Below are 12260 nucleotides of genomic sequence, written 5' to 3'. Positions count from 1 at the left end.
CAACTCAATAAAATAAAGCAATGGCCTCCCTGCATGAAGACAGAGTCCAACAAGATGTTAGAAGACCCAGACCAGAAATCACCGTTGGACTAAAAACCTACATTAAGAGCACATGAAGGGCAGGTGTGTAATTTTAAGCAGGTAAATGCCTGGGGATTTCTTTGTTCATGGTCCCTCTCTCAAGGTTTCCAGCTCAAGCTGCCATGATGCTTGCTACTCTACTGAAGTCTTTATCCAATGCCTGAGACTCTGTTGTAGGAAACCTATGGTTGAGCCTGAATGAGGGAGTAATGCACCTGAGAACCCGTGTGTGTGAGTGAGGAAAGGGACACCCACCAGCTCATGGAGCTGCTTACTGTGAAGGGATTTTGGTCTCTGCTGTTATAGTCTTGGGGAGGGCGGTGTGTGGGTGTGGGTGTGACTCCTGAAACACTAAGGCAGCAACTTCTTCTTTTGCACAATTTATTGGAACATGACAGCAGAAAGGAATAGAAAACATAAGACTGAAAAAAGATGACTTCAGGTCCTCTGATTATCCCCATACAGCTAAGGACCCTAGCTCACGACCATCAGATAGCCCAAAGCATTGTTACCCTTTTCTTAACAAGTAGCAAATGGTGTTAATGCTCTGTCAAATCATTCCAGCCAACCTCACCCCAACCCCTACTTAGATTAAATGCTATTTAATTTAACATCTTCCCAAGGTAGTGAGCTTCCCAGAGCAGTTGCAAAGAACTCCTTCGGAGAAGGGCATGTTATCACCTGCTTAGTGACCAACCATTGGAAATATCTCCTGGTTTCCATGAAGGATGCAGTGGAACTGAAGTAAACTCAAGTCCCCATTCCTTCTGTAGAGCTTTGGTATTCTCAGATCTTCTCCTGATACCAGGACTGCATTACAGGATAGGACAACATCACCCTGAACACTGTTAGTGAAGTTACGACCTAATGGACAGATAAATTCTAAGACATCAAAATCATTGAATCCTAGGATGGTTTGCATTAGAAGAAACCTGGAAGATCATAGAATCATAGACTCAGAATGGGCTGGGTTGGAAGAGACCTTAAAGATCATCTAGTTCTAGTCTAGGATGACACAATATTCCTTTAGGACTAGTCTATTTTCCCAGCAAATTTTAATTTTAATAAAAAAACTCTCCTACCTCATAATTTCAACCCAGCATCTGTACAATGACTCCTCAGTCCTGCCATAACCTTGTTTTCAGATGAGACCCAGGCACTCAGTAACCAGGGTTTCTTAAACAATTTTTATAAACATCCAAAAGGCATGGGTGCATTACAACCCCTGTGTCACCTAGACTAGCATATGAAACTGCCCACCCAAATAGTATTAAGTGAACAGGATGAGAAGAACAAAATAATAATAACAATCCTTTTCCTCAAAAATAAAATGCTGGGCATAAAATCAGTGTGCCCACCTGGGAAATCCTGAAGTGCAAAAACTTCACTTTTAGAGTACCAAGAGATTGCAGATTTCAATAAAAAACACAAGAAGCAAGTCCTACATAGCCCAAAGCCTGAACATTAGAGTAAGCCTGTTAGGAATGAAGAGTTTAACAATACCAACCACTGGCCAACAGAGGGTTAATAATCTGGAATTTAGATGCAGGTTATGAAATAGCACAATGTGTATGTCAAAGTAGAAATTCATGGGGTCCATGTGAAATGCCCCAGCCTGGAATATCCTGCCTTTGGAAATAAGCATGAAAAGTAGGAAGTCTCTGTGTACATGCAGATATTTGTATACATAATGTATACATGCCCATTTATATGCATATTTAACTATATATAACAGAATTATCAATAAATTACTAAATTGTGAGGTTTTTTAGAACAAGAAATTATCCATTAAGCAAAAATGCATGTTTGAATAGCAATGATTTGAACTACTGATTATTGATGACAGTCTACTCATGATACAAATGAATCTTAAGTATAAATTGGCAGGTACACACTATTTCAAGTTATTCATAATGTTTTAGAAAAGAAAACAAAAATATATAATACAGATTGGCTTTAGACTTGTGTGTCTGGCATATCACTGCTGTCAGTCAAGTGACCTGGCCAGCTCTCATGACAGCAAAGGCTGGTTCAGTTTATGCCCCTGAGGGGAGCATAACTCCAACTTTATGCCTCTGCAATGCAAGCAGTGATACAGGAGCTCCCTTTGCCTTCAGTGGGTACCTCCAAAACTTCCAGTGCACCTGAAAATTGGAGTCCCAAGTGGGATAGATTCACAGAATATTCTGCATTAGAAGGGACCCACAATCATCATTGAGTCCAAGTCTTAAGCAAATGGTTCATATGGGAATTGAATACACAGCTTTGGTGTTATTAGCACCATATTCTTTCCCAAATTATAAACTGACCAAGAGTGAGTGGCACAGATGAAGATGCCTAAAGCTGAATGGGAGCCATCCCTCCATGCAGGGCTCTGCACATGTAACCCAGGTAGGTGCAGATTGGCTGAGTTGTGCCAAGCCCCTTGCTGATAGGGAAGGTTCATCCACAGTGCTCTCACAAACCTGTGACACTGAATCCCAGCTACTGGGATTTTTGAATAAAGATGCATTTAAAGGGAACTCAGGGCCATGAAATAACAGCAGTGCAGTATAGAGGAGGCACATTATAGAGACTTTGCAGAAAACCCCAACAAAACACCAAATACTGCAATTCACTTTCTGGAGAACAATTTGTTCTTCCACAGCTCTAACCCTGGTTGGTTTGCATGAAGTATGGACTAGCAAAAGAACTAAGCAAGTGACTTGCAATCACTAATTTAGTTGCAAAACACTTCTGTGTCCTTCTATCTGCAAAACCTTCTGCAAGCAAAACAGGATTACCCATGGTCACTGACTTGAAATTACTACCTGTGTGTTCACTGAATCATAAAGTAGTTTGAGTTGGAAGGGACCTTAAGTGTCAACTAGTCCCAAGCCCCCTGCCATGGACAGGGACACCTTTAACTAGACCATGCTGCTTCAAACCCCATGCAACCTGGCTTTAAACACTTCCTGGGATGGAGCATTCACAATTTCTCTGGGCACTCACAACTTCTCTGTAGCTCAGAATTCAGTAGTGGGAGTGTGGGAGAGGGATGCTTTTGCAGAGGGTAGATTTAAAAGGTTCAAAGGGACACAAGAGAAGGTAGGGGAAACTGCCACTGTGGCTCAGGAAAGCTTTACACTTCAGTGCAGCCCCATCAGCCAGCTTTGAAAACCATCAGCTGAGCATTGCCTTGCAGGCTGCTGTGATGGAGAAGCAGCCCTTGAAGATCACCCATAGGGAATATACTGCAAAGGTGGAACAGCCCAGCCAAGACTGTGGGAGCCAGGAGAGCTGCAGCCTTATGGCCATGACAGCTTCCCCACTAGCTCCTCCTTCCTCTTAGCCTTCCTCACAAGGAAAGGACTTGCTGACCTGGAGCATGGACATGGTCCTCTTCTGAGCCCAGGGTCACTCCCTGTAGGAACAGACTGCTCTGGTGCCCAGCTTTCCTGCTCAATGCAGATGTCTGCCTCTGGAAAGCAGGAATTGGGAACAGCATTGAAATCCCACTCCAGCAGGATATTGATTTTGCAATAATAAGCCCCTTTATCTCCCTCAGCTGCAGGCTAGCTCTTAAGAGCATTAGCAAAGGGTTAATCCATGTCATCTACTCAGCATTTTGAACACAAGCGTGGTTATTGTGCCACGGGGGTTTTGCTGAGCCTGTTCATTCCCTGGCATGACAAGACTTACTGCAGCCGACCCTGTGCAGAAGGCCATGATTTTGGCATGGGCTATTCTGCATCGGGACACATCCAGCAGCAGGGAGGGGCATTGCCTTCGGTTCTGCCCACTGTCCTCCAGCCACCAGCAGCAGAGGGAACAGCTAGTAAGCTCCAGCAGGAAAAAGTACACAGATTCCAGGCTCAATAGAGGGACTACTTCAGGGTCACTCCTGTTCAAACAGATGCATTCCCCAAGCCCAAGGGGCTGCCTGCACTCCAGCTCACAGCTGCCAGGAGATAATGGGGTTTGCACCCAGGGCATGCCCCGAGGCAACCTCCCCTGACAGCAGTGTCACACTGTCACACAGTCCAGCCTGCCTCAAAACTTCTACCTTGACTGAGCGAGCAAACTGCAAAATCCCTGCAGTCAGGTGGAGAAAAGAAAAACAAGAAAAAAGTGAGAACTCCCAAGAAACCAGCAATATGCACTGAGACCGGGAGGAACATACTTCCTTGGTCTGCTGTCCAGGGAGAGCCAAGGAAATGTCACTGTTTAAGAAGGATTAACCAGAAAAGTGAAGCAATGAAAGTAGTTTCTGAGCAAGATCTTTATGAGTCATGGGGAGTTGAAAGAGGTTTTTCTGAGAAATCAAGTAAATCTCTTGGAGAGAAGCTCAGAAGTACCAGCCCAGCCAAAAAAAACCAAACCAAACCAAAACAAAACAAAAAAAAAAAAAAGGATTGAGGGATGGATGGACAAACAGAGCAGGATTAAGGCATTCCCACATTCAAAGTCTCATGGAAGTGACAAGAAACGTCTCTGCAAGTGCAAGGAGGGCCAGTGTACTGCTGAACTACCCCAAGAGGGAGCAAGAGCAGGTCCCAGTGCTGAGGAGGAAGGCAAACAAGGTCCAGCCTGGCCCCACAACTTCATTCCACACCACAGACACCCTCATCTGCATCCCTGTGTTGGGATATGACAAGAGCTTGCTCCTGACATTTTTTTTTCTCCTTTATGCACTACAGTAACTCACACTAAAATGGTAAGACCACTTCTGGGTTTTAGAAATAGAAGCTGCTCACACATCCAAGGCAAGATTCCCCTGTGCAGAACCCACTAGGGCAGCCATAAGCAGCCAAGCACACTGGCTACAGTTAAAGTCTACAGATTAAAAAAGGGAAATTAACAAAAACTGACCCATCTCAATGCAAAGCTGTATTTGTACCAATGCCATTAGTGAATAACAGCCTCGAACCCTCATACCTGCAGTAAGAACCAGGACAGACAAGGATGCAGTACAGGAGAGGTAAAGGAGACCCACAGGGCCAGGGGAGCTCCAGGGGATGCAAGGAGGGGAGAAGAGAGACACAGCAGGGGATGCTCCAACAGTCACCCCAAAGTCCTGCTGGCCACACAGCTGGTGCACTGGCTGCTGGGGAGAGCCCTGGCACAAAGGTATTGCCTGCTCCAAAACACTTGGCTCTCAAGTGCTCAGGAAACATGGAGCATCTTTTCTCTTCATGGGAGTACACAAGTGACCAGGCAGGTAGGGGTAGGTAAGAGCATCATACATTTCAGGAGGCAGGAGCTGATTGCTACTACAGCCCCTCCACCTATAAAACATCAGAGCCTAAAATGACAGGCAGAAAGATGCCAAGCAGAAAAAAATGAAAAGGAAAACCAGATTTGTCTGCACTTCCCATAGTGGCAAAGCCAGCAGAATTGCTGCTATGAAACCCTTTTGATTCCCATGGCTCACATGCCACTCCACTGCTGTTGACAGAAAATCAGCCCTAGGTTCTGGAAGGAAGGAAGAGACGAGTGCAGGAGGGTCTGCAGCTTAAGAGTCTCAGCAGTGAGCTCGAGCATGGGTTCTGGCAGGTAGAGGAGGGTTCCTGATGTGCAGCTCCAGCACCTGGGGAGATGTTAACAGCCAGTCTCTGCAGGGGGGCTGTAAAGGATGGATCCTAAGGGTGTGCTGTTTCTCACTCCCTTTCCCACACCTGTTTCCTTTCTCCGCGGGGATCTGGGGCGAGTGGCCAGGGCAGGGCTGGCAGTGCAGCGAGAAGGCACACAGGGCTTGTGCGGACGGAGGAGAGGCAAGCCCCGGGGGAAGAGCGGCTGCTAGCTTTGCGTCTGAGCAGGAATCAGCTGGGCTCTTAGTGCGTTAAGCCCTGAGCAGCAAAGGGAAACCTCAGGCACTCGGGGCGGCCGGGCACCCAATGGTGCCGTGTTTCCCCGAACCATGACGGGACAAAGGCTCGGGAAATGCATCATCGTCCTTTGCCTGCTGCCCTGGAGCTGCCTGAGCTTTGCCTGGAGTGATGCTGCTGGGCCCGGGACCGCCTCACTCGCCGCAGGACACGGCAGAAAGGGGCAGCCCAGAGACGCCGCCAACGGGACCGATGTGCAGAGCAACATCTCAGGTACTTAAACGAGCGATCCACGTCCCGCCCCTGCCCCGCGGGCTGCCCGGGGCCCCGCGGTGCGCAAACACGGGGCAAGGGCGCAGGGACGCGCTGATGGATGAAGCTGATGGTGCTTCTCTCGTCGGACACTCCCAGGGTATGCAAGGGGGCCACAGCAGCTTCTGTGATACGGGAGAGATGTGTGGCATCAGAGGCAGGCAGGAGGCACAGGGAGGAAACTGGTCAGTTGATGTTTTCCTTGGAGAACAAAGTCCTCCTCTATGTTAACATCCATGCATAGCATGATGGACCAGCTGTCTGCTCAGGGCATGGGTGCACTGAACACATGCCTATCCCTAGAGGCTGAGCTGGGACCCTTGGGAAGAAATGGAGATTTTTTAATTTTTTTTTTTTTTAAACGCACAAATAATCTCAAAGTACTAAGGGTGATTATTTTTCTTTAATCCAGTTTCCAGGGCAAAGGGGGGTGCCCACCCACCTGGGGCTGGCAGCAGCTCAGAGAGCCCGTGTCATTGTCATACTCCAAATCATGGTGACTATTGGCAAAGGTCACAACAACCAGTGCTAGACAATGTAATCAATACAAGAGATCCAGTCCAGGCACTCGGCAGCCTCCTTGGCACCACTGAATTACCTCAAATAGACATCTGCAGCACCTGTTAACAGCACTGCTGAAATTAGAGAAAGTCTGATCTTACTCAACCTGATTTGTTTCTTATCAGCCCTACTGGCCTAGAAGCCTACACTATCTCAGTAAAAGCAGAGGGAAACCACACCTCTTTCCCACATTAGCTTTACAATTCCACTTGGAATTCCCCACAAAAGTTCCCCATAAGCTAGATAAAGCACTTTTTTGCCTGCAGGTTTTAAGCTTGGTTAAATTAGAGTTGATTAGAGTATCTTCCTTTAATTTAGGATATTGATATCCATGATACCTGTTACCACATCTTCTTGGCCTTATGGTAGAATATCTGGAGGCAAAGGCTGGCAGACACATGGTCAGGCTGCCATTCTTTTTGGAGCCTACCTAACTTTTGGCTCTTCCTAGGTATTAGTGCAATGCAGAAGAGATGGTCTAAGGATAACTAGATGGCTCTGAATAACTGTGAGTTACAAGCTAGTTTAAAAATTAAAGGCTGGGATGAAAACAAAACAAAACATTTCTCTGTAGCAGAGAGCAATATTTGTTTTGAGTTCCAACAAACAATATTCTCCCAGAATACTGTTATTAAAAAATATTCTCTTCCTTTCCCTCCTAAAAATTGCTCATTGCATAGTTTCCCCAGTCCCACTTTGCAGTCTCTCTCTGCACCTTTCCAATCTCACTTCTGCTGTTCAGTAGCTGCCCACACTGGAGAGTCTGCAACTAAAAACTTGTTTTCCAGATAAAACTGCTAGACTTTCTAATGTATTTCCTTTGGACTATGCAAAAAGAACCACACACCCCAAAAAAAACCCAAACATCAAAAAACACCCCAAACCAACCAACCAAAACCCATTAAAAAAAAATCCCAGAGGGGCCTGGTAGCCCTTTCGACAGCATCACTGGGGGGGGGGGGGGGGGGTTGTCACCACCCACATTTAACGTGTCCCCTTCTCCCCAGTGCCATGCACGGCTCTGCCCCCACCACGCTACGGATACTACTACGTGGACAGAGGCTCCGGCGTCTCCCTGGGCTCGGTGCTGGTGTACTGGTGCCAGGAGGGATACCAGCTGGTGGGCAGCGAGAGGCTGGCCTGCCTGCGCCGGGAGAGCAGCTCATCCTGGAGCCACCCCCCGCCCCAGTGCCAGGGTAAGGAGCGCTCGGGCGGCACCAGCCCCTGCCCCAGCCCCGCTGGGGGCTCAGGGGCAGCGCGGACTCGGGCGGGGAGCTGCAGCCACGGCCCCCAAAGAAAGGGCTTCCTCATTCTGACCGAGCCAGCGAGGGCAGCGGGAGCTGGGGTGACACAGCTTGAACGGGGACGAGGAAAGTCCGGCTCGACCCAGTCAGCTGAAACGCCAGCTCCAGCAGCAGCACTGCAACAGCATTTCAGCAGCGGCAGGAGGGTGCCAGGGGGTGAATTCACCTGAGATCAGCAGATAGCCACACCTTCCCTCATTCCCAGTAACTGCTGCTCTAACTTTTCCTTTTAACATCTTAACTTTTTCCCCTTTTTAGCTTTTTTCTTTCATCCTTTTACGTTTTTTCTTTTTTACATTTTTCAACTTTTTTCATTTTAAACTTTTTTCCCTTTTAAACTTTATTACATTTTATTTTTGTTCTATTTTCCCTGTTTAATCTTTTTCCTTTCTATTTTTTAGGGCTTGAATTCTACTACTCTTATGCTTTATACAAGACACATCAAATGCTTTATATTTTCCGCCCAGTGTGATTATTTTTGATGAATTATCTGAAGAAAATATGCAGTGTTAATATGGGGGTTTTTTTCCCATTAACTTACTGGTATATTGAGCCGGCGTGGCATCACCCGTGCTCACTATGAACTTTTATAATGGTTATTAATAAATGCTGTCCGGAACGCCACTTGGGGGTTACCTGCAATGGGGACGGGGGTAAGGGCGGTCCCTTTCCCCGGCCCCGCTCACCGGCCCTTCCCGCAGCCGCCCCGCAGCGCTCGGGCAGCGGGTCCCGCATCGCGGTGGCGGCCGCGCTGCTGAGCGGAGCCGTCATCCTGGCGCTGTCCGTGTCCTTCGCCGTGTGCTGCTGGCGGGACAGGGCGAGGAAGAGCCGCGGGGGGTGAGTACGGGCGTGTGTGGGAGCGGCGGGGGTTCGGCAGGAGTGAGGAGCGGCTGCGGGAGCTGAGGGAGTGTCGCTGCTGCCATCTGCTGAGACACGCGGGACACTCGTGAGCCGCCTGTGCCCGGCCGCAGCCCTCCTGCTCACACATCTGGAACTATCGAGCGTAAAATAAGTTAAACCAGCGCTCCAAAGCAAAGGCATGCTTGACTGTGTGTGGAAGGGGTTTCCATCAGTAGGGATGCTGCTGCTGATGGCAGAGGGGGGCTCTCATTACATGCCTGAGGAATGGGATGCCATACAGAGGGACCTGGACAAGCTCATGAAGTGAGGCCATGGAAACTTCATGAGGTTTAACAAGACCAAGTGCAAGGTGCAGCACCTGGGTCAGGGCAACCCTGGGTATCAGCACAGGCTGGGGAATGCACAGATAGAGAGCAGCCCTGCTGAGAAGGACTTGGGGATGGTGGTGGACCCAGCAATGTGAACTCAGCCCAGAAGGTCAGTTGTATCCTGGCTGCATCCAGAGCAGCGTGGGCAGCAGGGCCGGGAGGGGATTCTGCTGCTTTGCTCTGGTGAGAGCCCACCTGCAATGCTGCATCCAGCTCTGGGGATCCTAAAGTAAGAAAGACATGGAACTGTTTGAGTAAGGCCCAGAGGAGGCCACGAGGATGATGAGAGGGCTGCAGCACTTCTCCTATTGGGAGATGGCCTTCAGGCTGCAGGGAAGGCTCCAGGAAGATCTCATAGCAGCCTTCCAGTACTTGATGGGGCCCTACAAGAAAGAGGGGAACAAGCTGTTTAAGGGCCTGTTGATAGGACAAGGAGCAATTACTTTAAAGTGAAAGAGGGTTTGCTAAGGTTGAATATAAGGAAGATGGATTTTATAATGAGGGTGGTAAACAAGTTGCCCAGAGAGGCTATAGATGCCCTATCCCTGAAAATACTCAAGGTCAAATTGGATGGAGTTATGAGCAGCCTGATCTAGTTGAGGGTGTCCCTGCTAATTGCAGTGGGGTCACTTTAAAGGTCACTTCCAACCTATGATTCTATGATTCTGTTAGCTTGGTGATTTACAAAAAGCTCCCTATTCTCAGAGGAAGAAGGAAACAGAAAATACGTGGAGAATGGTTGATAGGAATACCACTTTTCTGAGGCTAAGTTCAGTGCAACTGTCTGCACACAGCCCAGGGTGGGGAAGGAAAAGGAGGAGCATTTTTCTCTGCAAAGAACCAGGAGAAAAGTCATGCTGGGAAGCAGGACTGGACAAGCACAGGTAGCAGGACCACAGTCACAGAGCATCATCTCTGCAGCACTGCCCAGTGTTCCTGGCCCATATTACAGTCCAGCAGGGCCTCTTTTGTATCCTGGGCAAAGGATCACAGTAACAGGGACCATACAGCCTAGGAATGCACCTTTAACCAAGAGCTTAACTCAGAAGTGCATAAGGACAAGCACCAACCATACCTCTGCCCACGAGCCTGCTCTTCCTCAGGTGGTGCAACCTTTTCTGCAGGGCTGAAATAGCATCAGTCATTTCCTCTGGGAACAAAGAAGGGGAGGAAAAAATCATTGGGTGACAGCATTGCCTTAGGATACAAACATGCCAGGTCTTTCCAGGGGTGTGAGTAGATAAAAGCCAGACCACAAAGCACGAAGAAAGCATCTGCATGGGCACCTCTCTCTCACCACCCCGCAGGCAGCAGCAGCACAGAAGGAAAGCCAGAGGATGGAAGCGCGGCCCCTCCAGCCCCGAGAGGGGCAGGAACGCTTTCGGGAGACTCACGCACTACCACCGGCGCGATTACCACCTCTCGGCCGTCTCCAGCTCCGTGTTCCCCGGGGCGTTCGCAGGCTGCAGTAACCTGGCTTTCCAAAGGTACCGCTCGGCACCTCCCCCGCCGCTGCCTCACCCTCGCACGGGGACAGAGCCGCTGCAGACTGCCCGGAGCAGTCAAACAGCCACTGCTCGGGCAGCCAACCCCCGCTTCCCCCTCCTACCTAACCGCAGGGACACCCTCGCACCCGCTCTTTTCCGAGGGGGAGGGAAGCCAGAGTCCCAGGGCTCCTCTTTGCCCCGGCTCAGCGTCCCCCGGTGGGTGCAGCTCCCTCACGGTGCCTCGCCTTTCCCAGCAGCCCTGCCCAGCAGCCGAAGCTGCCCTTGGAACGATGGCGCGCCCAGGCCCAGGCCCTGCCCCGGCCGCTGCTGCCGCCCGGCTCGGCCTCGGACAGCGGCCTGCCCGGCCACCTGCTCGGCCAGCTACCGGGACACCTGCCCGGTCACCTGCCCGGTCCCCTGCCCGGTCACCTGTCCAGCCACCCGCCCAGCCACCCGCCCGGTCCCCTGCCCGGCCTGGCGCCCCGCACCGCCCTGCTGCCGGCCCACCTCCACAGCGACCTGCTGCCCCTCTACTGCAGAGGCCTGGAGGAACACAAGGTCTTCAGCAAGTTTGGAAAGCCAGTTTGAGAATTTAAACTGCCATTCCACTTTCCTTCCTATATTTTTTTCTTTTAATGCTATCAACTCCTTGAGCTCAGGAAAGAATTTCAGAAGAGCCAATTACTGCACCTGAGTTTTCAAGTGGAGAAAATCAGACACTTCATGCTGAAAGACATTTTTTTTATATAATCCTTTTATTTCCCTCCCCTGTCCAGCACATTTCAAACAGGTGTTTCTGGGTTATAAACTTCTTAATTGATCATTCTTGCATAAAGCCAAGTCTGAGCAGCCCCAGCTTAACCCAAAGTCTATGTGTAGACTTCTAGGTTTTGAACACGAGTCTGATTTTCTGTTTAGGGCTCTTTTAAAGGCTGAAAGTGAAAACAGACAGTCACCAGGAACAAAGAATGAAATTGGATATCTGAAAGCATTTACAATTAATTGCACTTGAATATAGATGGAGACTTAAAGGTCTTTTTTGTTGGCATTCAGAACTTACCACTTCCTCCCACTTCTATACGGACAAGACTTGGAAGATGTATTGACAGGAGTGCAAAGCAAGCCAGTCAAGGGGAAAACAAATTTATCTTTAGTACAAAGAACTAGTACATCTGAAAACAAACAAAACAACACCCCTCTCCAAAAGGAAAAAAAAAAAACAAAAAAGGAAAGGAAAAAAGCTCCAACCTGAAGTCCAACAAACCTCTTAGGGGTTTTCTCTGCAGCATTAGAAACTCAAATTACATGTGTCAGGACCCATAGCAGGACTCAAAGGGCTGGCTTAAGTGCCATCAATTGTGTTCAGAAAGCAATGACCCTGTGTTTCTGTCCAGCATCTCCTGGGTGGAAGTCCAGGGGCACATCCCAGGCAGCATATGTAGAACCTGGCTAGGCAGCTCTGGGACACCCCAGGACAGA

The 12260-nt window shown here is 49.1% G+C and overlaps 2 protein-coding genes across 2 annotated transcripts; one reads left to right on the top strand and one right to left on the bottom strand.

Annotated features, from left to right (window-relative positions):
• Positions 1 to 5915: 5915 nt before the first annotated feature.
• Positions 5916 to 11887, top strand: LOC306801397 (uncharacterized protein; the record flags this gene model as incomplete). The annotated part of the gene is made up of 5 exons (XM_079304465.1): positions 5916 to 6161; positions 7769 to 7957; positions 10602 to 10781; positions 11039 to 11350; positions 11835 to 11887. The coding sequence occupies exons 1-5, from the start codon at positions 5981 to 5983 to the stop codon at positions 11885 to 11887; spliced, it is 915 nt and encodes a 304-aa protein (XP_079160591.1). The 5' UTR covers positions 5916 to 5980.
• On the bottom strand, positions 8730 to 10813 carry LOC306801456 (uncharacterized protein). Its single transcript, XM_079304561.1, has 4 exons — positions 10714 to 10813; positions 10370 to 10444; positions 9490 to 9677; positions 8730 to 8988 (listed from the first exon to the last, which is right to left on the bottom strand). The coding sequence occupies exons 2-4, from the start codon at positions 10437 to 10439 to the stop codon at positions 8833 to 8835; spliced, it is 414 nt and encodes a 137-aa protein (XP_079160687.1). The 5' UTR covers positions 10440 to 10444; positions 10714 to 10813; the 3' UTR covers positions 8730 to 8832.
• Positions 11888 to 12260: the final 373 nt, after the last annotated feature.

This window comes from Erithacus rubecula (assembly GCF_903797595.1).
Source record: "Erithacus rubecula genome assembly, chromosome: 4".
NCBI lineage: Eukaryota > Metazoa > Chordata > Aves > Passeriformes > Muscicapidae > Erithacus > Erithacus rubecula.
The sequence above is the reverse complement of the archived record's forward strand: the minus strand, read 5'-3'. Positions and strand labels throughout refer to the sequence as shown.

What these genes read in the sequence shown, in the direction of transcription:
- LOC306801456 (XM_079304561.1), bottom strand. Translation starts at nt 10,439, where the DNA reads ATGACTGATGCTATTTCAGCCCTGCAGAAAAGGTTGCACCACCTGAGG. An exon ending in GAGCAGGCTCGTGGGCAGAG is followed by an intron (nt 9,678 to 10,369) that starts GTATGGTTGGTG and finishes TCTTTCTTGTAG; the next exon opens with GGCCCCATCAAGTACTGGAA. An exon ending in AGCTGGATGCAGCATTGCAG is followed by an intron (nt 8,989 to 9,489) that starts GTGGGCTCTCAC and finishes GTGTCTCAGCAG; the next exon opens with ATGGCAGCAGCGACACTCCC.